At 42.9% G+C, this 27,851-nt stretch overlaps 1 protein-coding gene across 1 annotated transcript in view; it reads left to right on the forward strand.

Annotated features, from left to right (window-relative positions):
- The window catches only part of FAM91A1 (family with sequence similarity 91 member A1), a 253,107-nt gene that overhangs the window by 131,333 nt on the left and 93,923 nt on the right, over nt 1-27,851 (forward strand). Inside the window, exons 17-18 of the mRNA XM_069220714.1 lie at nt 6,517-6,651; nt 23,650-23,763. Of these exons, the coding sequence (XP_069076815.1) occupies nt 6,517-6,651; nt 23,650-23,763 (249 nt within the window). The remainder of the gene's footprint in view (nt 1-6,516; nt 6,652-23,649; nt 23,764-27,851) is intronic.

Consider the following 27,851-nt stretch of genomic DNA (forward strand, 5'->3'; position numbering starts at 1 on the left):
ATCAGAGATTCAATCGACCACAGGGTCGACCGAAAACAGTTATAGAGCATGCCCGGAAGGCAAAAGCAGTGGACAGATTTATAGAATCGTACCCAAAGATTTACAGTTGGGAACATATTATAGATTCAAGCTGATGGAGCTCTCAGGTGTCCGATGGCTGAGATCGTGGGAAAGGAAGAAGACAAACTTCAGATTGCATCAGGTATTTAACCATTCCGGCTGAGCAGACTAAAACAGTTCCTTCTCTCAGGAGCCAAGATGTGAAAAAAAGAACCTGAAATGTCAGGGACAGCCTTTCCTATAGGCAGTTATTAGCATGAGCTGAAAAATGTCTGAAATGTTGTAATTACGTACATTAGTAAAACACTTGATTAAGGTGTCGTCACATAGTGAACTAGGCTGCTTTCTTCCTTTTAAAATAACATTGTGTTCGATGGCATCTGTCGCTGTAGATACACATGTTCTGCATAGCTCGCCATCTGGTGTTGGGTCGGAGTGTTACAAGTTGTTTTTCTTCGAAGAAGTCTTTCGAGTCACGGGACCGAGTGACTCCTCCTTCTGTCTCCATTGCGCATGGGCGTCGACTCCATCTTCGATTGTTTTCTTTCCGCCATCGGGTTCGGACGTGTTCCTGTCGCTCCGAGTTTCGGAACGGAAAGTTAGTAAATATCGGAAGATTTTCGTCGGTATTGTTGCGTTCGGGATCGGCGTAGTTAGATTCAACACCGCATCGAAGATCGACGCGCTCCGGTGCCCTTCGGGGTAGTTTTCGATCCCCGTCGGGGCCTGGTCGGCCCGACCGCGTGTCGAACAACGCCGATGGAACGGACCCCGTTCCGTTTTTGTCCCAAATGCCACAACAAATACCCGTATACAGACCAACATTTGGTCTGTAACCTGTGCCTGTCACCTGAGCACAGTGAGGAGACTTGCGAGGCCTGTCGCGCGTTCCGGTCCCGAAAGACACTCCGTGACTGTCGAGCCAGGAGACTTCAGATGGCGTCCAGCCGACAGCGCACCGAGAGTTCGAGGAAGAAGAGGAAGAAGAAACCTTTTCGATCCACGAATCGGACTCCAAGGAATTCGACGATCAAAGAACCGTGAGTAAGACGTCGAAAACAACACATAAGAAAAGTGACAAGGCCCAGGGGACGCCACTGCCACCAGGCCATGGCTCCACCCATAAATTCGGTGACCGACCATCGGCACCGAAAAAGGCCCAAACAGTGCCGAGATCGTCCGACTCCGGTCGAGACACCGGCACGCAGCCTTCTCGGGATCGAGAAAGTGCTGGAGAAAAGCAACGACACCGAGATAGCGGTGTAGAAACGGCTCGACGCCGAGAGGTTTCGACTCCAAAAAAGAAAAAAGCCACCTCAGAGCCGAAAAAAGATACAGACAGGGTTTCGGTGCCGAAACAACCCGTAACCGACCCAGGTCCAGGCTCTTATACAGAGGAGCAATCACTGTCCTCTCAGATGCGAAAGCATAGGTTTGAGGAAGAGCTGCAATCCACCGAAGTGGACCATACGCAAAAACGTATTTTCATACAGCAGGGAACAGGAAAAATAAGCACCCTTCCCCCTATTAGGAGAAAAAGGAGACTGGAGTTTCAAACAGACCAGGCGCCACAAACAAAAATGGTGAAAAAGGTGACTCCGCCACCCTCTCCTCCACCTGTAATTAACGTCTCACCAGCACAAACTCCGTCACATTCCCCGGCTCACACCACCATGAGCCAAGGTGACCAGGATCAAGACGCTTGGGACTTATATGACGCCCCAGTGTCGGACAACAGTCCGGAGGCATATCCAACAAAGCCCTCACCACCAGAAGACAGCACAGCATATTCTCAAGTGGTGGCTAGAGCAGCACAATTCCACAACGTAAACCTCCACTCAGAACAAGTCGAGGATGACTTTTTATTCAACACCCTCTCCTCCACCCACAGCTCCTACCAAAGCCTGCCTATGCTGCCAGGTATGCTTCGGCACGCAAAGGAAATCTTCAAGGAGCCGGTCAAAAGTAGGGCAATAACGCCAAGGGTGGAAAAGAAATATAAGGCACCTCCTACAGACCCTGTTTTCATCACCACACAGCTGCCACCAGATTCCGTCGTAGTAGGAGCAGCTCGGAAAAGAGCCAACTCCCACACATCTGGGGATGCACCACCCAAGAGATAAAGAGAGCCGCAAGTTCGATGCAGCTGGGAAAAGAGTCGCAGTACAAGCTGCAAACCAGTGGCGCATCGCTAACTCTCAAGCACTACTTGCACGCTATGACAGAGCCCATTGGGATGAGATGCAACACCTCATCGAGCATCTACCCAAGGAACTACAAAAGAGGGCAAAGCAGGTGGTTGAGGAAGGACAGAACATATCAAATAACCAGATACGATCCTCTATGGACGCAGCAGACACAGCTGCAAGAACAATTAATACATCTGTGACCATTAGAAGGCACGCATGGCTAAGAACGTCTGGGTTCAAACCAGAGATACAGCAGGCAGTGCTCAATATGCCATTCAACGAAAAACAACTGTTCGGACCAGAAGTGGACACGGCAATCGAAAAACTAAAAAAAGACACTGACACTGCTAAAGCAATGGGCGCACTCTACTCCCCGCAGAGCAGAGGAACCTACAGCACCTTCCGCAAGACACCCTTTAGAGGGGGGTTTCGGGGTCAGGCCACACAAGCCAGCACCTCGCAGGCAACACCGTCCAGCTACCAGGGACAGTACAGGGGAGGCTTTCGGGGCCAATACAGAGGAGGGCAATTCCCTAGGAATAGAGGAAAATTTCAAAGCCCCAAAACCCCTACAACCAAGCAGTGACTCAGATGTCACTCACCCCCTCCACACAACACCAGTGGGGGGGAAGAATAGGCCAGTATTACCAAGCATGGGAGGAAATAACTACAGACACTTGGGTCTTAGCAATTATCTAACATGGTTATTGCATAGAATTCCTACAATTCCCTCCAAACATACCACCAGAAGCACATACCACCAAAAGCACAGAATTTATCAAAACAACATTCCGAACTTCTGGAAATAGAAGTTCAAGCACTATTGCAAAAGAATGCAATAGAATTAGTACCAAACACACAAACAAACACAGGAGTCTATTCACTGTACTTCTTAATACCAAAAAAGGACAAAACACTGAGACCAATCCTAGACCTCAGAATACTAAACACCTACATCAAATCAGACCACTTTCACATGGTCACGCTACAAGAAGTGTTACCATTGCTAAAACTACAGGACTACATGACAACCTTAGACCTCAAAGACGCGTATTTCCATATACCAATACATCAATCGCACAGAAAATACCTACGGTTCGTATTCAAAGGAATACATTACCAATTCAAAGTATTGCCTTTTGGTTTAACAACCGCACCAAGAGTCTTTACAAAATGTCTAGCAGTAGTGGCTGCACACATCAGAAGGCAGCAAATACATGTATTCCCGTATCTAGACGACTGGCTAATCAAAACCAATTCACTAACAAAGTGCTTACACCACACAAATCAAATCATACAAACCCTCTACAAACTAGGTTTCACCGTCAACTTTGCAAAATCCAACATTTTGCCGTGCAAAGTACAACAATACCTGGGAGCCATAATAGACACAACAAAAGGAGTAGCCACTCCAAGTCCACAAAGAATTCAAAATTTCAACAAGATCATACAACGCATGTATCCAACACAAACAATACAAGCAAAGATGATATTACAACTCCTAGGCATGATGTCTTCATGCATAGCCATTGTCCCGAACGCAAGACTGCACATGAGGCCCTTACAACAGTGCCTAGCATCACAATGGTCACAAGCACAGGGTCACCTTCTAGATCTGGTGTTGATAGACCGCCAAACTTACCTCTCGCTTCTATGGTGGAATAGTATAAATTTAAACAAAGGGCGGCCTTTCCAAGACCCAGTGCCACAATACGTGATAACTACAGATGCTTCCATGACAGGGTGGGGAGCACACCTCGATCAACACAGCATACAAGGACAATGGAACGTACATCAAACAAAACTGCATATAAATCACCTAGAAATGCTAGCAGTTTTTCAAGCATTAAGGGCTTTCCAACCAATTATAACTCACAAATACATTCTTGTCAAAACAGACAACATGACAACAATGTATTATCTAAACAAACAGGGGGGGACACACTCAACGCAGTTGAGCCTTCTAGCACAGAAGATATGGCGATGGGCAATTCACAACCACATTCGCCTAATAGCACAGTTTATTCCAGGGATCCAGAATCAACTTGCAGACAATCTCTCTCGAGATCACCAACAGGTCCACGAATGGGAAATTCACCCCCAAATTCTACTTCTACTTCAGACTCTGGGGAACACCTCAAATAGACTTGTTTGCAACAAGAGAGAACGCAAAATGCCAAAACTTTGCATCCAGATACCCACACAGGCAGTCCCAAGGCAATGCCCTATGGATGAACTGGTCAGGGATATTTGCCTACGCTTTTCCTCCTCTCCCTCTCCTTCCTTATCTGGTAAACAAATTGAGTCAAAACAAACTCAAACTCATATTAATAGCACCAACTTGGGCAAGGCAACCCTGGTACACAACACTGCTAGACCTATCAGTAGTACCCCACATCAAATTGCCCAACAGGCCGGATCTGTTAACACAACACAACCAACAGATCAGACATCCAGATCCAGCATCGCTGAATCTAGCAATCTGGCTCCTGAAATCCTAGAATTCGGACACTTACAACTTACCCAAGAATGTATGGAAGTCATAAAGCAAGCCAGAAGGCCGTCCACTAGGCACTGCTATGCAAGTAAATGGAAGAGGTTTGTTTGCTACTGCCATCATAATCAGATCCAACCTTTACACGCAACTCCAAAGGATGTAGTGGGTTACTTGCTTCACTTACAAAAATCTAACCTAGCCTTCTCTTCCATTAAAATACACCTTGCAGCAATATCTGCATACCTGCAGACTACCTATTCAACTTCCCTATATAGGATACCAGTCATTAAAGCATTCATGGAAGGCCTTAAAAGAATTATACCACCAAGAACACCACCTGTTCCTTCATGGAACTTAAATGTTGTCTTAACAAGACTCATGGGTCCACCTTTTGAACCCATGCACTCTTGCGAAATACAGTTCCTAACCTGGAAGGTTGCATTTCTCATCGCCATTACATCTCTAAGAAGAGTAAGCGAAATTCAGGCGTTTACAATACAAGAACCTTTTATACAACTACACAAAAATAAAGTCGTCCTAAGGACTAATCCTACATTTTTATCAAAGGTTATTTCACCGTTCCACCTAAATCAAACAGTGGAACTACCAGTGTTCTTCCCACAGCCAGATTCCGTAGCTGAGAGGGCACTACATACATTAGATGTCAAAAGAGCATTAATGTACTACATTGACAGAACGAAAAACATCAGAAAGACTAAACAACTATTTATTGCATTCCAAAAACCTCATGCAGGAAACCCAATATCAAAACAAGGTATAGCCAGATGGATAGTTAAATGCATCCAAATCTGCTACCTTAAAGCAAAACGACAACTGCCCATTACACCAAGGGCACACTCAACCAGAAAAAAAGGTGCTACCATGGCCTTTCTAGGAAACATCCCAATGCAAGAAATATGTAAGGCAGCCACATGGTCTACGCCACACACGTTCACCAAGCACTACTGTGTAGACGTGCTATCCGCACAGCAAGCCACAGTAGGTCAAGCCGTGTTAAGAACATTATTTCAAACCACTTCCATTCCTACAGGCTGAGCCACCGCTTTTGGGGAGATAACTGCTTACTAGTCTATGCAGAACATGTGTATCTACAGCGACAGATGCCATTGAACTGAAAATGTCACTTACCCAGTGTACATCTGTTTGTGGCATCAGTCGCTGGAGATTCACATGTGCCCACCCACCTCCCTGGGAGCCTGTAGCAGTTCGGAAGTTAGCTTCAACTTTGTACATTTGTATATATATTATTTTAACCTTAAATAGGTACATTCTTAGTCACTCCATTGCATGGGCACTATTACTACAACACAACTCCTACCTCACCCTCTGCGGGGAAAACAATCGAAGATGGAGTCGACGCCCATGCGCAATGGAGACAGAAGGAGGAGTCACTCGGTCCCGTGACTCGAAAGACTTCTTTGAAGAAAAACAACTTGTAACACTCCGACCCAACACCAGATGGCGAGCTATGCAGAAAATGTGAATCTCCAGCGACTGATGCCACGAACAGATGTACACTGGGTAAGTGACATTTTCATTTTAGAAGTAACTTTTTTCAAAGAGCGAGCATGAACAGCCATATATTAATTGCAGTTAGCAAATACTGTTTCAAGGTCCAGGTTATTAGGGTGATTTTATGTTTATTGTTAAATAACATGTTTGAATATTCCACAAGGCTGCACAAAGTAAACTTTATTTTTGCATACATAGTTAATAAATTTCTCTTTTTCTTTCTTAATATTTCGGCAGCATATTGGACCTTCAATTCCAGAAGTTAGTTCGGTATGGTTTAAACTTTATATGTACCATGTAACTGGCCAGGGACCTCCTTCCCTGTTGCTTTCCAAAGGATCGAGGCTTCGAAAACTGCCAGATGTTTTTCAGGTAGATTTAATTATTCTGTTTTATCATTATTCTTTGGTTCTAATAATACAATAATAGATGTTTATTGGTACTCACTCAGTGGTACTCATTTTATTGACCTCGGATGGATAAAATGCTGAGTGGAGCTACTGGGATTTGAACCTTGTGACCAATAGGACAAGCATAGATTACTTACTGAAGCCTTAATTTACTGAGCCATCACACCTGGCATCTTCTCCCACAACATTCTCGCTATGCTGTGAAAGGCCCTTCTGCACTTTTTTAGAGTTGAAGATGATATTTTCAGGTCAATATTACTTAATTCCTACTTTTATCGATAAAAGAAGCAACAGTAGCTTTGGTTATTACGTCAGTAGGTTGATTAAACAGGTTTGATTTGCTTATTGAGTGAGTTGTCTTTTCTCAGTTTTCATTGTTTTAAAGGAGAGGAAGGGTTAGGCTTTTTGGAATTGCTTTTTCCAATGATGAAAATCGGCATGGTGTAACCAAAGTAGTTGCAGATATGTCCAGTGTCACACTTACTGCCAAGATGCTGCATTTGTCACTGCTCACTGAGTATTCAACGCATGTTTTGGAGAACGGGTTTACACATGCATGAAATTCATGAAATGTTCAGTGCGATCACATGTATGGCACAGCTTGACTTCACAAGACAGGCACAGGCCGGCTGGCTTTGGATACCAACATATATATATCCCAGCAACTACATACCATTGCTTTTCTTTTTTATGATTTTGTTCATTTTATTAGTTATTTTTAGTAATGCAAGTGTGTATAAATGCATACCTATATCTTTTTTTCTCCTTAGGACTGCAACAAAAAGGAAGATACCTTTCTTGGCATAACCAGAGATTGGTATCTGGTATTGTATGTATGCATGTGCATTGAGTGAGTATATGAGATTAAAACAGGGATATAAATATGGATAAGTAGGGTTGTGGTCCTCAGGAAATCCCAGGACTCTGAAGGGGGCCTTTGGAGGGCTGACACGTCAACCTATGTGGACATAAGTTGAATAATAAAGCCTCATGGGTCCTGCTGTTTCTTTTAACCATCCCTTCATCACCGTCTCAATAAAAGTATAATTTTTGTGGTTAGGCAGGTGATAGAAATTTTTAGCTGAATCCGTTAACGCCCCCCCCACCCTGGATCTTCCCTGAATAGTTCCCCAGCCTTTCAGCAAGTGTCATCTGCCACTAGACTATCCTTTTGCAAGCGCAGTATGCCCGAGGGTGAAGCATGACACCAATGGGTGGTTGAGGCTGTTCCTTTCTTTTTAGGCAACTGCTCCTAGGGTCCTAACTATAGTGACTGTGACAGACTTATCACCCAGAATAGAGGAGCCACTTTGTATTAAGGTAATTTGCTCCCAAATTGGAGAGCACATTTCGAGGGTACGCTTGGTTTTTCAGTGTATGGCTATGGATAGGGAGAACACAAACATGTATCCTTCCTCAAAAAACTCTCTCCTTCCTCCAGCTCTGAAGGTTTTAAGGGCATTTGTGTTACATATGTATCTAACAGCTCACACCACTGCACAAACAAGTATCTAGGGACACAGCTCATCCTGCGTGCATTGCGTTTTACAAACTTTACCCATAATCGTCGACATGACATTACAGCCAAGACCACATAAGGAAAACATTTGTCAAAGTCTGCAGAAAAGGGTTCCAAATAGACTCATACCCTGGCACTTGAATATTTATATTATAAAATTATTTTTCAGAAACGTCTACTGAGGTCATTGCTGCATACTAGTCCACTATCTAGGGCAGGATGCTTGACTTCCACTTTCATAATATGCAAACGTTTTCCGGTGCCAACAGTGAGGCAAGCCATCGCTGTCCATGTGAATTAAGACTAGTTATGGGATCCTTATCATGCAACAGTGCCACCTTACGAGAACATTGGGCATGTATCCATTGGGTGTTTTGCAGCACATTCCACACAGATCAGCTCCATTTGTCCACAGCACCAGCAATTCAAAGGAGGGGCAATGTGTGCCTAATGGAGCTTAAGCACGGACCAGTGCCAGTCATGGAATAGTTTGAAATGGCTAAACCTCAGACTGGCCTTTCTAAGGCTCTTGTTATGTAATAAGATTATATATGACCATTCTTCATCATCATAAGTTTCTGGCTTTTCTGAGACTATGCCTGTTGTAGACGTTTCTTTGTCTGATAGAAACCAGTTTGTTTATGATCACAGTGAAGATGCTGGCTATAGGTCTGTCCAAGTTGTTTTGCAAGCATTTCTAAGCATGCTTATCAGGAAGGTCAAATTCCGTCTGATGCTCTCAAAAGCTTTTTAACAGCTCAACTTTAAATAGTTGGTGGAGTGTAAGAACCCCCTTCGAGCACGAGGCAGCCTATCCAGCAGTAGAGTTATCAGTCATAATCGCACAGTCAGTTATGTTAGATAGATGCCCCTTGTTTAGAGGCAGTTTGCAGTCCTTTTCATAGTTGAATCAAGTTTCTTCATAGAGGATTATTAGGTTTCTAAACTTCTTGAAAGGTTGATGGATAACCCTTAGTATTGTTTTGAATATATCTTTCTGTAATGACCCAGTGTGAGGTCTCCAATTCATTGTGAAAGTGATAGATAATAGTTGATTTGGGACAGCTATAGTAGTGATCAATCTTCGGGAGTTGTAGTCCACCTAAGGGGGTGTCTGCGGGGAGTTTATCATTACCCCAAATGTATGTCTTATTTTGGTTGTCAATAAATTGAAGAGTCTTATAGGGGATATGTAGCAGGAGCATGGCAAACACATAATTAAATCTAGTACTTACAGTCATTTTGAGAGTTTGGGCTCAGGTCCATAGAGATAATTTGAGATTTTTCCCTTTGAGGAATTCCTGTTGCATCTGATCTATTAACGTTGATATGTTGTCTTACCATGCTCCTAATGTTGCTACTGACCACTATTCCCAGATATTTTAGCTTATGCGATGCACATTTGAAGGGAAAACCAAATATAGATCCTGCCATTTTAGATCTAGTCATGGGCATGTCCTCGTTTTTTTCCTATTGATTCTGCACCCAAACAATGATTAAAATCTAGGGACTATTTCCATGAGTGTAGAGAAAGAGATGTTACCAGGTAGGAAAGTTTTAATAAGGTGTCATCCACATAAAGTATGATTTCTAATACTCCTGCAATTGAAGTCACCCCTTTTATATTTGGGGCTTTGTGGATAGTGATTGCCAATGGTTACAGAGCAATCGGAAATAAAAACGGGAGATTGGGGGCAGGGGGCTGCTCTGTTTAGTTTCTTACCTGATTTGCATGTTTTCAGTAAGAGTGCTATTACAGCTGACCTGTACAGATAGACTCGCATGTAGGGTTTGAAAATTGTTATGAACTTTTTTTGCCAAAACCCACTCAGGACATTACTGCTAACAGGTAACCCCACTCCACACAATCAAAGGCTTTTTCCGCATCTAGGGAGAGGACCACTTTTCATCCATAACTGTCCAAACTTGCCATAGAAGATGGGGCAGCGTTCTTAGGTGGTTCATCCAGGTACTTCCTAACATGAAACCCACTTGTTTTTTGTGTCTTAAGTCAGTTTGCAAGTACATTAGCTAAGATCTTGATACCATAGTTTTAAAGCAAAATTTGGCCTGTAGTTGCAAGAGAGTAATGGGTCCCTTACTGGCTTTGGGATTAACAATGTGTGCCTTGTTAAATTACAGAAGTAATTTGCCCTTTTCTGAAGGTTCTTTAAAGACCTTTGGTAAGATGGGATGGCCAGTTTGGATGTGATCTTATAATAATTGGAAATTCTCCGCCTCTCTGCATGTATTTCTTGGGCTCCCATATTTCACCTGAATCTTTTGATCCAGTTCTGCTTGCTTCTCTAATGACAACCGTTTGATGAGTAGAGTATCTAGGAATTTATTATCCTTCTGCAGTCCCTCTTCTGCCTCTCTACGGTCTGGTTTAGTAAGTAGCAAACTCTCTAGTGATTTCAAGAGGGTTAGTTATCAGCCTTCCACATGCATCTCGGACTCAAGATATTGCAGACTTGGCCTCACTTTGCTTCAGTTCGAACGCCAGTGATCTGCCTGTTTTTTCTCCATTTTCATAGTAGTTATCCTTGATCCATAATAGGGCTTTTTTCCGCTGCACTTCAATAAATTGTATTCAAATTATATTTTTTCTTGGTCAGAAGCCTGAGTCAGTCATCTGATGGTTTACCTCTGTAGCCTCATTGGCGATCCGTGATCTCTTGGTCTAGGAGTTCCTTCTGATTGGAGAGTTAGTTTCTTTTAGTAGCTGCTTATATCAGCATGCTTCTGATATATGCTTTTTCAGCCTCCCCCAGGTTCTGCATAGAGTTTACTGATCCATTGTTAATATCGAGATAGCCTTGCACCTGAGAACCTTATTGTGTTACAAGTTGTTTTTCTTCGAAGAATTGTTTTCGAGTCATGGGATCGAGTGACTCCTCCTCTTCGGCTCCATTGCGCATGGGCATCGACTCCATGTTAGATTGTTTTCTTTCCGCCATCGGGTTCGGACGTGTTTCTTTTCGTTCCGATAGAGTCGGAAAAGTTCTAAAACTCGCTAATTCTCGTCTGTTTTGTTTCGATCGCGTACCATCTTCCATCGACACTTCGGTACCGTCGGGTTAAACATCTTTACTCGCCCTTCAGGGTGCCCGCGCCCAACTCGGGCCTAGTCGGGCAGACCGTGTGGAAGCCTCATGGACCGGACCCCATTTGTCCTTGGTGCCACGCAAAATTTCCCTCAACAGACCAACATCTCGTCTGTTATCTCTGTCTCTCCCCAGACCATTGGGAAGTAAATTGTGAGGCCTGCAGATCCTTCTGTTCGAAGAAAACTCTCAGAGACAGTCTGCCCCCTCCAATAACACAGGTAAGAAGCCTAGGTTTCTTGCTTGACCCCCGTCTGACAATGGAGTTGCAGGCTAAAAGAATCTCTTCGGTCTGCTTCGGCCTAATCAGAACTCTCAGGAAGATTCTTAATCTTCTGCCGTTTACTGCCAGAAGAATTCTTGTACAAGCCTTAATTCTCTCTCGCCTGGATTATGGGAACTCCTTATATCTGAGTTCCCCAGAGTATGTAATAAAGAGGCTGCAGCCAGACTTCTTATGAATACCCCTAGGCATCTTTCTGTTAAACCATCGCTTGCAACTCTTTACTGGCTCCCGATTAAACAGCGCATTCAGTTTAAATCCATGTGCTTTGTTCAGAGCCATACCCAATAAGGGCCCCCTCTCTCTTAGAAAACAGATCTCACTCTATGCTCCCCCTAGACTTCTCAGATCTCGATCTTCTCGACAGGTCTATACCCCCTTTGTCAAGAGATCATGGGGTGGCAACTCGTTCTCCATCAGGGCTGCTCAGCTCTGGAATGCTCTGCCCTTGGAACTTCATCATGAATCCTCAGAACTTCTTTTCAGGAAGAAGCTGAAAACCATCCTCTTCTGCAGGTAATCTGCCCCCTTCGGCTCCTCCGTGATTCATTGTGTACTTTAGCGCTGGGATGCCCCAGGGTAGCTATGCGCTTTACAAATTCATAAACTCAAACTCATGGACCGGACCCCATTTGTCCTTGGTGCCACGCAAGAGTTCCCTAAACAGACCAACATCTCGTCTGTAATCTCTGTCTCTCCCCAGACCATTGGGAAGTAAATTGTGAGGCCTGCAGATCCTTCTGTTCGAAGAAAACTCTCAGAGACAGAAGAGCACGGAGACTCGAGATGGCGTCCAAGAGCACCGAACGTCTCGACGTCGAGGAGGAGGAGATCATGCACACAGCAGTCTCCGTCCGAGGGTCCGACTCCAAATAGGAGGCCGAGGAGGACAGACCGGTCATGACAGGACAGCACATGTGTACGCCTGCCCCTGCCCTAGCCCCAGCCAAGCCCAAACATAAGGCCTTGGGAACGCCACTGCCGGAAGGCCATGGCTCGACCCGTAAAAAGACCTTCGATGACCAACTAACAACTGCAGCACCGAAAAAGGCCACGCCACCCAAGCCTTCGGACTCGAGTCGAAGCTGTTTTTTATATTTATTTATTGTTTTATTCAATTAAGTACAAACCAAAAAAAAGGAAAACATTCATTAATGCAGCAGAACTCCAGCCGAATGGATAAGTATATTAGAGTCATTGCACAACATTTGGCTATCATGGTATCTTATTCTCAAGGCGTGCCTCTACCAACATCTCTCGCCACCCGGGACCCGTTCCAAAAAAAAAGGAGGGAATCATGATGAAATAAAGAAGGAGGGTCCACCATATCAGGAGAGATACAGCACTCCGTCTCGCCATGCAAGGAGAACAACATAACCACTCAATGGTATTAATCAGCCACCGTCATGTGGGGAGAACTGCAGCCAGGTAACAATTACGATAACCTCTAGTAATAGGCAGGCGGAGGGCACAACCACGTCACACAGGACTATCACCCGTCAAAATATCTTGCATGTTCCGGGGGGGGGGGGGGGAGGGAGCAGAAAACGCCTAGTGGGGGGGCATCAATCACACAGCACTCACAGTCCGCAGAGCCAGGTATTCCTGACTCGAGTCGAAGCTGTGTCTCCGAAACTATCAGACATCGATCCTTTCAGTCGAAACCTCCAAAATCGCTTTCGGAGCCGAGTCCCACATCCACTCCCAGCCTTTCAATACCAAAAAAACCAGCTTCGGAACCGAAAAGGCCAGTTTATACGGTGCGACATGGACTTTCGCAAGTACTCAAAGAAAGCCATAAAATCACGGAGGACATTCACAAATGGAGGATATAGATGAAAGGCAAGCCAGAATCCATATTCACAAGGACACTGGCAAAATTATAACCGCACCTCCTCTGAAGCCTAAGAGGAAATTGGCCTTTGAGCAACAATTGGACACTGCTCAGCCACCGGCTAAAGTGCCAAAGTCTAAACAAAAATCTCCACCTCCTCAATTTTCTCCTCCTCGGTCTCCTCCTCACTTGCTTGTCTCTCCCCCTACTACTCCCACACCTGGACAGTCTCCTGTACATTCATTTGATTCACAGTAAGACAATGTGGATCCATGGGATCTGTGTGATCCAGATCCCATTCCAGATAACAACCCAGACTGCTATCCCTCTAAGCCATCACCACCGGAGGCTACTACTGGATATACTCAGGTTTTAGCTAGGGCGGCATCCTACCACAATATTGCCATGCACACTGAGCCCTTAGAGGATGACTTCCTTTTTAACACACTATCCTCTACACATACTGCCTATCAGTCGCTTCCCATGCTTCCAGGCATGTTAAAGCATGCACCCCAAATATGCCAAGAGCCAGTGAAGGCTAGGATAATTACTCCTAGAGTGGAGAAAAAGTATAAGCCACCTCCCTCTGATCCTGCCTTTATTACACCACAATTGCCTCCCGACTCTGTAGTCGTAAGCGCAGCTAGGAAAAGAGCAAGCAGTCATCGCGGAGGCACCCCCACCAGACAACGAGAGCAGAAAGTTTGATGCTGCGGGCAAAAGGGTGGCATCGCAGGCAGCCAACCAGTGGAGGATAGCCAACTTCCAAGCACTGTTGGCTAGATATGATAGGGCCCACTGGGATGAGATGAAGGATATAATACATCTCCCCAAAGACCAACAAAAAAGGGCACAACAAATAGTCGAGGAAGGGCAGGCTATTACAAACAACCAAATCAGGTCAGCCCTAGATTATGCAGACACAGCAGCTAGAATAATCAACACTGCTTGTCACTAAACAAAGACACGCATGGTCTTCAGGATTTAAGCCTGAAATTCAACAGGCAGTCCTTAATATGCCATTTAACCAAAAACAGCTTTTTGGCCCTGAGGTAGACACTGCTATTGAGAAAATGAAAAAAGATTCGGACACCGCTAAAGCCATCGGTGCTTTGTATACGACGCAATACAGGGGTTCCTTTTGGAAACCCCAATACAAAGGTGGATTTAGAACCCAAACACCTGAGGCATCCACCTCACAAACAAAGTCAACCTACCAACCCCAATATCAAAGAGGTGGGTTTAAAGGCACTTACAGAGGCCAATACCCCAGAAGCAGGGAAAAATATCAATCAACCAAACAAGCCTCACAGCAGCCAAAGCAGTGACTTACTCCATCTCTTCCCAACTCACACTTCACCTGTGGGGGGAAGACTGCAAAAATTCCACACCAATTGGCTACCCATATCAACAGACAACTGGGTATTATCTATTATCCGCAATAGCTATTGCATAGAATTGGCACAAATTCCCCCAAATATTCCACCAAAACCACACAATCTCTCCACACAACATATCACCATGTTGCAAGAGGAAGTAAAATCTCTATTACTCAAACAAGCAATAGAGCTTGTGCCACAAGATCAAATAGGAACAGGAGTTTACTCACAAAAAAGACGGAACCTTAAGACCAATATTAGATCTCAGAACCCTCAATCTTTACATCCTGTCAGAACACTTTCACATGGTAACACTACAGAATGTGGTCCCACTGCTACAGCAGCAAGATTTCATGGCAGCATTAGACCTCAAGGATGCATATTTTCACATACCCATCCATCCAGCGCACAGAAAATACCTCAGGTTTGTAATTCAGGGAAAACATTATCAGTTCAAAGTGTTACCCTTCGGAATAACAACAGCTCCCAGAGTATTCACAAAATGCCTGGCAGTAGTAGCAGCCTACCTAAGAAGACAACACATTCATGTCTTCCCATATCTCGACGATTGGCTAATAAAATCCAACAGCCATATACAGTGTCAAAAACATACGCATTATGTAATACAAACCCTACACACCCTAGGGTTCTCCATAAACTACCAAAAATCGCACCTACAACCTGCGCAAATTCAACAGTATTTAGGAGCCACACTAAATACACAAACAGCACTTGTAAGCCCAAGTCCACAAAGAATACAAGCATATCTCAATATCTTGACACAAATACAGTCAGCCCAACAGCACACTGTCAAATTTGTCATGAATCTGTTGGGCATGATGGCATCCTGTATCGCCATTGTCCCACATGCAAGATTAAACATGCGGCCTTTACAACAGTGCCTTGCACAGCAATGGTCACAGTCACAGGGTCAACTTCATGATCTAGTGTTGATAGACCACCAAACACGCATATCACTTCAGTGTTGGAATTCCACAAACCTAAACAAAGGGCGGCCTTTTCAAAACCCTTTGCCTCAGACCATACTTACAATAGATGTATCAATGATTGGCTGGGGAGCACACCTCAACAATCACAACATTCAAGGACAATGGGACGCCAAAGACAAACAGTTTCATATAAATCACCTAGAAATTGCTAGCCATATTCCAAGCACTCAAAGCTTTTCAGCCTTTTCTCACTCACAAGAACATCCTTATCAAAACAGGCAACATGACAACAATGTATTACCTAAACAAACAAGGAGGGACCCATTCATCACAACTCTCCCTCCTAGCCCTAAAAATTTGGCAATGGGCAATCCACAACAACATTCATCTCATAGCACAATACATTCCAGGGATACACAACCAATTGGCAGATGTTCTCAGCCGAGATCATCAACAAACACACAAGTGGGAGATTCATCCCCAAGTGCTTCAGCCATACTTTCACCACTGGGGAACACCAGACATAGATCTATTCGCCACCAGCGAAAACGCAAAATGCCAAAACTTCGCATCCAGGTACCCACATCCCCTATCCAAAGGCAATGCTCTATGGATAAATTGGTCAGGGATATTTGCTTACGCTTTTCCCCCCTCTCCCGCTCATTCCATTTATAGTCAACAAACTGGGTCAAAACAAACTCAAACTCATACTTATAGCGCCAGCGTGGGCACGTCAACCCTGGTACACAACACCATTAGACCTGTCAGTAGTACCACATATCAAACTCCCGACCAGATCTGTTAACATGAAACAAACAACCAATCAGGCATCCAAATCCCAAAATACTCAATCTAGCGATTTGGCTCCTGAAGTCATAGAGTTTGGATATCTACAACTACCAACTGAGTGTATGGAAGTAATTAAACAAGCAAGGAAGCCAACTACCAGGCAGTGTTATGCAAACAAATGGAAAAGATTTGTGTATTACTGTCAATCTAAACAAATTACCCCTCTTTCAGCGTCAGTACAAGACATTGTAAGTTATTTGCTTCATTTACAAAAGGCAAATTTAGCCTTTTCATCCATTAAAATACATCTCACTGCAATCTCTGCGTACTTGCAAAATATATAACACAGCTCTTTATTTAGAGTCCCTGTTATCAAAGCCTTTATGGAAGCATTAAAATGCATCGTTCCACCTAGAACACCTCCAATACCTACATGGAATCTAAACATAGTGCTCACACGACTTATGGGTCCACCATTTGAACTTATGCACTCATGCCAGATTCAATACTTAACATGGAAAGTTGCCTTCCTAGTCGCAATTACTTCATTAAGAAGAGTTAGTGAAATCCAAGCTTTCACAATTCAAGAACCGTTCGTATAAGTACATAAACATAAAATTGTGCTTCGAGCAAACCCAACATTTCTCCCAAAAGTTGTATCAACGTTTAATATTAAACAGTGGAGCTACCAGTCTTCTTCCCACAGCCAGACTCTGTAGCAGAAAGAGCCCTGCATACATTAGATATTAAAAGAGCCTTAATGTATTACATTGACAGGGCAAAATCCTTTAGGAAAAACAAACAGTTATTTGTAGCATTCCAAAAACCACATACTGGTAACCCTATTTCAAAACAAGGTTTAGTAAGATGGATAGTAAAATGAATCCAAACATGTTACCTTAAAGCTAAAAGGCAGCTATTAGTTACACCTAAAGCACATTCCACATGGTAAAAAGGGGCTACAATGGCTTTCTTAGGTAACATACCAATGGCCGAAATTTGTAAAGCAGCCACTTGGTCAACACTGCATACATTTACCAAGCATTACTGTGTAGATGTGTTAGCAACACAGCAAGCCACAGTAGGACAGGCCGTACTAAGAACACTATTTCAAACAACGTCAACTCCTACAGGCTGACCACCGCTTTTATGGGAGGTAAAACTGCTTTGTAGTCTATGCATAGCATGTGTATCTGCAGCTACACATGCCATCAAATGGAAAATGTCACTTCCCCAGTGTACATCTGTTCGTGGCATGTTCCGCTGCAGATTCACATGCACCCTCCCGCCTCCCCGGGAGCCTGTTGCCGTTTAAGTTCAACATTCACTTGTACATATGTATATGTATATATTCCATTTGCATGGACATCTCTTTTCTTTATACTCTATCACTCCTACCTTACCCTCTGCGGGAAAACAATCTAACACGGAGTCAATACCCATGTGCAATGGAGCCGAAGAGGAGGAGTCACTCGATCCCGTGACTCGACAAAACTTCTTCGAAGAAAAACAACTTGTAACACTCCGAGCCCAGCACTAGATGGCAGAATATGCATAGCATGGGAATCTGCAGCGGAACATGCCAGAAACGGATGTACACTGGGTAAGTGACATTTTCCATATATCTCCAAAGAAAAGGTTTACCGCACTCCAGAAATCCTTAAGGCATATATATATATTTTTTTAAACAGCAACCACCAACACGTTTCAACTCCACTTGAGTCTTGCACACGTGGACCGTGAGCAAGACTGAAGTGGAGTTGAAACGCGTTGGTGGTTGCTGTTTTAAAAAATAAAATATAAGAACCCTCCAATATATTTCAGCGCAGTCCCTCGCCGTGGACCTACCCGATGGCTGCCGTCCTGGCGAGGGACTGCGCTGAATTACAGCGTCGCTAGTCCATAGGTCCGTACTGTCCCAAGGAACCGGATCCCTAATATGGGAGGGTTCTTCTACATAGGCTGGAAGTAGTGTAGCGTGCTATGTGAGTAATCCTTTCTACAAACCTTACTTGAGGGTACATAGAGCAGCTTAGGAGTTATATTTTCAGGTCCTGATGAAGCACCACACAATCTGTAGAGCCATTTAGAGCGCGAAACATGTTGACCATAAAATCAGCTAAAGGGAAACTGCCCTTTTTAGTCTGGTGCTGTTAGTAGATTGGTGGAACATTATTTCTTCTCCACTCCCTTTTTGTTTTTAACCTTGACCTAGGGTCTTCACACCATAAAATTAGTTGTTTGTAGGCCCCAGAGCCAATTTTAAACTTCTCCTTTTTCTCCTGCTTTCAGTTTATGATAGGTTTCAATTGATTGCTACTTTGGCACACACTCCTGTTAAAAGATCTCTGGTAAAGTGCCCACTTATGGGGCCTGTCAGGCATTGCAGCGCCGGCCTGACGAGAAGCTGACCCTATGATGAAGCATGACATCCACTGGAAGTGTGAGGGCTCTTGCTTCTAACTTAAGAAGGGTCTTTCTGAACCTGTGCCTCTTTGTCTTTTGTCTTCTATAGGAACAGTGTACTCTTTTAGCATAAAAGTTAGACAGGCCTTGCGGTGCCACTGCAGTTTACAGCCACTGTCAAGGTATTCCACCATATTGTTTCCTTCTATGCCTTTGGACGGTCCCACAACTCACTTGTTCTTGTGTCTGTATCATCTCTGCTTCTTCCACTCTGTACTCCAAGAATCCCACTTTCTCGGTGCATTGTATGTATTTAGATGGCATTTATATAGAGCAAATCTGGCCAAAAGGCAGCACAGTGCTGTACAGGTCAAAGACAAGCATAAAGTGAATGAGTAAAGGTATAGGAAGTTGGGTTGTGGATGATTAATGCACTGTGATTGTGTTTTTTTTTTTAAAGAGGCGTCTAACTTGTTTCCTTTATGGGAGCAGTGTTATGTTTCTGATGGATGCAGGGATGTTGTTCTCGGCCCTGGGTGCATAAATGGAAAGGCCTGCTGCCTTGTTTTTTTTGTTGTTGTTTTTTTTTACACTTCTTGGCCTGCAGTCTGAGGGTGTCCTAGCCATAGTTGTGCTGAGAACCACCAGAGATAGTGAACCTGTGTGCAAGATAAGCAAGGAGCGCTTGTCGTGATGGCTTTGTAAACAATAAGCAGTATGTTTATTTGCACAATTATTAAAATCATATTAAAATCATTGCAAATAATCACATCGAAACGCACACCGCGGATAAAACCATTATGGGGAGCTTTCCTGGGAGGCATTACAAAGTTGCACAATGCTGTAATATCTGTAACAACCTAAAGGTTATAATAATTAGGCAATCCATAATAGAAATGTCTTCAGAAGGAGTCTGTGTTATAGGTAGGCTAAAGTGCATCAGGCAAATCGGGAGAAACTTAATATAAGCTTAATAAAAACAAGATTACAAAAATTCGTACTGAAGCTATATTTGAGACAACATTTTAAGGTGTTCTACTGCCAACCAAGATGGAGAACAAACAGTAAAATCAAGTTAAAAAGCCTTGATCAAATTCATCCATCAAATGATTTATTCAGCAGATCATAAACAATTAAATAAAAACAGAAAATTGACCATAGCCAAATCAAGGTTCAAAAATGTTTTCCTTGCAAAGAGCAATATATAGCTAGAAGGCTAGCCTGGCTAGTAGATGCTAGTAACTACCTGGTCACTGTGAGCTCTGCTCTGGCCCGTGTAATTAGGAGACCTACTGAGAACAAGTCCTTGGCCAATACCAAAAAGCTCTGAGGCTTCCAGTTCTCCACAGGCCCCTTGCAGAATTTTAATTTTTTTTTAATCATGCATGACAGCTGTATAGTTTCAGATGTATTGTTGCAGGAATGAATGTTAAGAATTCATAACATCGGACGCAGCTCGAATTTTCTGCAAATAGTAAGCTTCTTGCAGATACAAACTACATGGCAAAACAAATCCATGGCCAGAGCCACAGGGGCAACAAGTGTGTTCTGAAGCCCCATTCAGCCTTCCGTATTGGTAGCCTTTTAGGAAGATCAAACCAAATCTCAGCCTCATCAATTGATGCTTCTGAAACTTAGGTAGCGATTGAGTTAAGTAAGTCAGTAGTTGCAAAGGATGGCAGCTGCCCTGCACATTTTTAGCAAAATCATCAACATCCAAGTATGCAAAGATGGTTTATGCCTGGCTTCATAAATGATGCAGCTAGTTTTGAAGATTTTATAGGCTTTCAAGGGTAGCCAATGGATTTTCGTCAGTTTTTGTGGGTGGGAGAGCAAGAGAGGAGGTGATGTGATCTTATTTCTTCAGGCTTGGATAAGACATGCTTCGGAGTGTAGGATACCCGTAAGGACTAGCAGTCTGGAGTCTGAGAGGTTATGGAAAAGGGCATTACTACCATCCAGATGGGACATTGAAAGGGCTTGAACAACAGTTCTGGAAGTAAGAGTTTGGCTTGCTTTAGAGAGGGACCTGGTATCAGGCCTTCTTTTTTTTGGCTGTGTTCTCTTTAAGAGTGACATTGGTAAGTTCCAGTATTTGTCTGTGATGGAGTTTATTCAGTGAATCGTAAGCTTACTTCACCTGGTCACTCTCCTTTTGTCATCACAAAGGTGGCTTATGTCAGAAACTAATGTACCAGTCTCAGTCCTTCTTCGACCCTGTTGCAAATGAAAATGGCACATAGGGTGAAGAGAAGGGAGCCCTGTGAGCATGTCTTTTTGGTTGAACCCTATGTGTAATAATAGCAGATTTTTAAAATATACCTTAGTCCGACAGCTGAATTTCCCTACACTTGTGCAGAGCTACTTGGCTGCACTAAAGATGTGCCATTCATGAATGTGCCAAGGCAACATGTTCAGACTTATACAAGGACATGACTAGGAAGGGTCCTAAATGTATGATACATACAGTACAGCAGTCCAAGACCAGGTTTAGTTGGAGCTTTTCAGATTTCAATAACAATGTTGGTTGACCATGTCGACACCACATTTATTCAAATTGAGCAAGTGTGTAATGCTTCATAACTGCCTTTAAGGATGGGGGATGTACAGGTGGCTGCTGTGCTTTGGTGGGCTTCTCAATGGTAAAGGATTGATTATTCTCGAAGCTCTAGGTATTTTGGGAAATCTTTGTTCTTAGTAGATTAGTTCTCCTCCACAATCTAGAGCCGAAGACAGGTATTTCCAACATACAAAAGTATATCTGAAGGCTACAAAATTGTCCTGGATAGTCTTTATTTTTACATTTATTTGTATTCATTTAAAGTGCTATATGTATCCATTTCAGTGGTGGAGTATAAATAAAGGAAAGGAAAGGAAAGAACCACCCTATTAAAACATACATAACATTATGTAATTGAAAGAAATGCAAAGAGTCACCCCTAGTAAGAAAGAATCCCAAAAGCTCAATTTAACCACTACAGTATTTCCTCTGAAACTTGAGGCTAAACATCATGAACAATTAAAGCACAGTCAACTAATGCTATCTCAAACGGTATGGTCTTGTGTATTGTCAAGATACGTTAGTAGCCAGGCCTGAACAATTCTTCATGTTCAAGCAGAGAAGTAAAAAAAATGTTACAGGTCAATACTCTGAGCTAAGCAAGGCACATTGAATCTAATAGAGATATGTTATTGAATTACATTGTGCCAGAGAAAGCTAGTTCAATCTATAAATACTTACAGGATAGTGTTATCAAAATACTGGGCACTGGTCATCAACTGAGCCATCATGGTTAAGATTTGCCTTAAGAGAACCAAGCCTGGGCATTAAAAAACATTTTTGTTCTTCACCCTCCCAATGACCTGACCATGCATTGTGGGCTGCAGATGAGTGGAGAAAAGATAGATATTTCTCAGAAAGATGAAAACCATGATCCGGTTCTATATTGTAAATGTGGGCTTTACGTTAAAGAGAGTTTGCAGTAGAAAACTAAAGAGTGTATCACAGAAGCTAGAGAAGAAGAGGTGTCAGTACCCTTTCTGACGCCTTGTATCTGTTGTAGAATCCAAAACCAGTGAATGTTTGCTACTACTTGTACAACTATTTTCTTTCACTTAATAGTGTGTGTTATTCATTTTTAAAATTTCAGTGAAATTGTATATTTCATTTGAATGTTTTTAATAAATAAAATAAAAATAGTATACAAATGATAAACGCCAGCCATTGACTACACCCTCAAATAAAACGTGTGTACTCTTTATGCTAAGGAATGAAGATAAGAGGGCTAGTACCACACTTCAGTGGCTTTGTAAAGGTGACAAAATAGAATGTGCCCTACTACAGAAAAGTGCCTACATCGATGAACATGTGCTTTAAATATATGCAATTTGTTATCTTACACAGCTCCTCTGCAAGGAATGGGGCGACAGTGGGTCTCGTCTGTGTGAACTGCACCTGCTCAAATGAAAGATTAAAAAAAGTGCGGAAGGCTACTTCCAATTCTCATGCATATAGAAGCAATCAAACTTCCATTTGTTGATGATATCAAATGGTGCTGAGTTCAAGGACTCTAAGCAAAAGTAGCCCCATTGAGCACGCCCATTGTGACGTCCACCCACACTCCACAATCTGTCCATATTGTAAAACCATTGTGCAGCGGCATTACTCAAACAGACCCATAAACAGAAGAATCCCTGAGCAAAATAATTCTTTTGCTCATCTTTTAGTTTACCTCACAATGCAGTTGTTTGGCACAAAGTCAAAAGCCAGTCTCATGTTTTCTTCAAAACTATCACATACTCCCTCATTAAGCTCCATATAATGGAGTTTCACTAGAGAAATTATATATACAAATTTGAAGTACAAACTCTTCTTCTTTAGTAAATTGATACCTTTTATGATGGGCCAGTTCCTAAAGCCAAGACCTCCTCCTGCCCCTTCTTGCCTTACACTCCCTAAAGAAAATCTATTAATACTCCATAAATGTTCTCAGTCTGTGTATCCACATACTTACACACTTACATTATTGCATTTGATTTGGCAGCAGTCACTACAACTTGAAAAGAGAATTCCTTTTTATATAATTCTCTCTCTCTCTCTCTACCTCTCTCTCTATATATATATATATATATATATATATATATGTACAACAGTCTACAGCCACACAATATCCTCGTGTTTTCTTCTTTTTAGGGTTATGACCGCTTACTCATCACATCTTGGGGACATGATCCTGGTATTGTTGCAACATCGAATGTGCTGACAATGCTGAATGATGCTTTAACACACTCTGCTGTACTAATTCAGGTACAATTTCCTATCCAATGTTAAGTATTCAGTCTATAACTACTATGTATAATTGTGATCAGCCATATGACTGAATTTCTGGCAGTAAAGTGACATCCATTTTGTCAGACTACTGGTTTGCAACAGGAACCAGACAGTTATGTATTTGATGTATTGTTTGTACTGAGATATTTGTTTTCTTGTGAGCACAAAAAGAAGCTATAGTAGCCAGTTCTCAATTTAGCGCTACAAACAAGCATTAATATACCTTAGTTAATATGTCATGTAAATAAATTATCTAGAAAAACATCTATGGAAATCTTTCAGGATGGGCCTTCTGTAATCTGCCAATATGGTCCAGTGCTATATGTGACTATTACTTATCTGGAATTCTAACTTACTTTAATGGTGTTTGTTTTGGCCAACTACTGTAAAATTCTTCTACATGAAATATTGTGCAATTTATGCTGCTACTAGGCATGTCTTATAATTACTTAAATGTCTTTTGGAGACAGCTACAGTGATCTCACCGTAATTAAAGGGAATAAAAAGTTAAGCACATTCACCTCAACCCATGCTAACAATTAAAGACCTGGGGAGGAAGCGAAATCCACACACAATAGAAAATGCAGTAACTGTCAGACTATTTAGGGGGGCTCATGCTGTCGAGCCTAGACCCGGGAAAAGGGAGTAATTGAAGCCCCAATAACCCAAACGAAATTATTGGGTGTGGTGAAGGCCTTAAAGCCTGCAAAATTACTGGGAACTGACAGACTTCTGGCATAATTTTATAGAAGTTTCCCAGAGACCCTCCTCGATAGACAGCTGGTAGTATATGCCAAGGCACTCAGCAAGGGAGAGCTTCCACAGTCGAAGGGGGAACATGTTAACAACAGTAATCCCGGAGCCTGGTAGGGACCCTTTGGAGACATGCTGCTATTATCCCATCTCCGTGTTGAACGTTGACCTTAAATTCCTAAGTCATGTGCAGCGTCTACTCCCATGTTTTCAGCGGCTATTCCATGACGATCAATCAGGTTTTACCCAGCACAGAAATACCTTATGTAACTTACCTCTTCTGGAGGACATTTTGCAATCTTCAGGGTTACAAGATGATCCGTGTGCGCTTGCCTTTTTAGATATTAAAGTGGGGTTTATATCAGGCAGGTGCTGGCCAGGCTGGGACTCAGCCCACGCTATATTAGGTGGGTTAAAGTACTATACACGAATCCGCAGGCGAGGGTCCGCACAGAATTGTATGTATTGGCTGAGATACTAGTGCAACGTGGCACCAGGGAGGGATGCCACTTATCCCCCTTAATTTTTGCCATGACAATGGAGCCATTAGCATGTAGACCCAATCGGACGCTGCAGTGTTGGGAAATAACGGCGGGCAACACTGAGCATATAATCTCTTTATATGCCGACAATGACATGATCTACCTGCAACAACCGGACATGTCAGTCCCGTTATTATTCAATGTAATGACTTCATTTTGGGAGTTATCAGTACTTCGGATAACTTCAGAAAAATCAGTCCTGTTACTGCTAGGACGTCTAGTAGGACTGCCACTCAAACATTTCCCCAATTCGGGATTACCATGGACGGTCAATAAAGTAAAATACTTGGGTATCTACATTACACATGATCAGAACCTGTTCTCTGACTACAATACATGCCATGTTCTTGCAAATCTGCGACCCTCTATCCAGTTCTGGAGCACAGTACACCTATCGCTGATGGGGAAAACAACACTTATAAAAATGGTGGTGTTACCACAATGTCTATATGTCATTCAGAATACTTTTTATGAACTACCCCTTGAAGTGTTCAAAGAGCTAGACACATTGTTATTGGAGCTCCTATGGCAGGATGTAGAATAAGTCTGTCCACCTTTATGCTTAAATGGGATAAGTGAGACATGGAGATCCTAGACCTAGAATTATATTACCTGGCAACTCAATTACAGCATGCAATACATTGATTGGATGGGGAGCCTAATTAGGAATTGTCCTTGCAGCGGGAACCCATGGTAACCACCAGCTCTGGGCCCTCATAATGTTGGGTGCGGGATTGCCTCAGGAACTCCCACATCTAACTTGCTTGATGTGTAAGATTTGGGAGCAAGTGGTGAGGCAGGTTTTGAGGAGAGCACCGTACGCACTAGACCTCGAGCTCTAGTTGATATACCCCTTTGACCGGATTGCTACATTAATGTCGGTTGACAAATGGCAGGAGGGGGTTTCTCATTCTATCAAATCTTTATCCACTGGGGTGATTTATTTCCCTACAAGATGTTGTAGATGGCTTTAACCTGGGCCCTGAACAGTTCCTCCAGTACAATAAGATAGCCGCTATGGCTCCTCAGCTGTGGTCCGCATTTCCAGAGACAGACACAGACATACACCAACCCCCCCCCGTTAAATGCCGGGTCGGGGAGTCGGATTACATGCATATGATTTGTCACTTTTCACTGCTGATCTCCTTTTGTCTCCAGAGATTGACCTAGCTAAAGAGAGTGATGGGCTGGGACATTTCCAGCATGGTTAACAAATGTTTATTGGGGGTCATCCCAGAAATTCCAAATATGAAGCTCAGCAGACGCTATGCAATACTAGGCCTCACAGTGGCAAAAAGACGTATAACAATACATTGGATGGTTTCGGGATCCCCTTGAAGAGAAGCCTGGGCGAAAGATATGGTTGAATGGGCGGGTGCGGAGGAGGCTCACATATAAAGACAAGGCAGGATGAGAGAGCGCAAGATGTCCTGGTGGCTTGGGCTGCAATGACACAGGCCCTGTTGGAGCCAACAGATTCAGTCCCACATACTACAGTGCATGAGTTGGGCAGGGAGCACCCGGGAGGGATAGAGAATGTACGGACTCAGTCCAAAATAATACCTATGTGAGAATAAAAAATCATTATGATAGAAAACATTGTATTCCAAGGAAGCTATGGGGAAGGGAACGGGAGGGAGGGGAGCATGATTGTTCCTGACCTGTTTTCGGGAGGTTTGATCATTGTATACAGTGGATAGGAGGAGAGTTAAAGTATTTTGTTTTTTGTGTACAGGTTGTTGGGATACCTGTTATGCAGCATCCAGTATGTATCATATCAAAATGTCAACTAAATATTTTTTTTTTAAAGTCTTAAGCATGTTGTATAATTGTTCTGAAAGTAAGTTACCTTTAAAACATAAATTGTTCCCTGAACACCTTTTACAATGTTCTTTGTCCTGATGTGCCTCTTAAAACACAACGTTTCCTGATAACAAAAAATGAGTAGAATTTTCGGACAAAGAGTGGCACCAATTAACATGTTTTGAATGACTGCCTGAACCCTCAGAATGCTGCCCCAGTATCCTATGCACCTCTATCTATATAGTTAATTAGGGTAATGTTGGGAAAGCTTACCCATATATTTTAAGGTTATTTTGTCCAGTGTCCTTAAGAGAATATTGTCTTATAATTGATATAAAATATGTTTCTTAAAACACACATTGGCATTTAAATTGTGGACTTTGTGGCAGTGCAAGCCCCGAGAGGAAATTATATTTGGGGAAGTGCACACAAACAGGGCAGCAGTAGGTATGTTGAAAGGAAACCATGCAGGCTAGTCACCAATTTTTATTTTCCAACGATAAACCTCCAAAGTTGGGGTTTCCTATAGAAAACAAAAAAAAACTGTTCTTACACTGTGGAAGTTTTCTCTCAACATGTGAAAGACCACTTTGTTTCTTCCCTGTCTAGTACCAGCACCCCTTTCATTCTTTTCATGAGTTGGCAGGTAAAAAAAAAAAAAGATGACAAACATGGCATCAGAAATGCTTGTCCAAAATAGGGCCAGTCTTCTGATGACATTTCATCATGGGTTAAGCGTTATGACGCTGTCTGACAGCCGAGCTGTTGTTAGCTCAGATATGTCTGAGCTGTAGGCTACTTATGTGGGTGGCACAGTTAGTGCTGCAGGCACAAGAGTGTGTGTTACAGTAGCAAAAATCTTAGATTGAAGGATGACGCACCCAAATTCATCAGTTTCAAGGAAGCCTTTTGTGACAACCCATGTGGAAACCATACACTTGTAGGAAGATTACCTCTGTGGTGGTG

The sequence above is a fragment of the Pleurodeles waltl genome, chromosome 2_2 (assembly GCF_031143425.1).
Source record: "Pleurodeles waltl isolate 20211129_DDA chromosome 2_2, aPleWal1.hap1.20221129, whole genome shotgun sequence".
Classification (NCBI taxonomy): Eukaryota; Metazoa; Chordata; class Amphibia; order Caudata; family Salamandridae; genus Pleurodeles; species Pleurodeles waltl.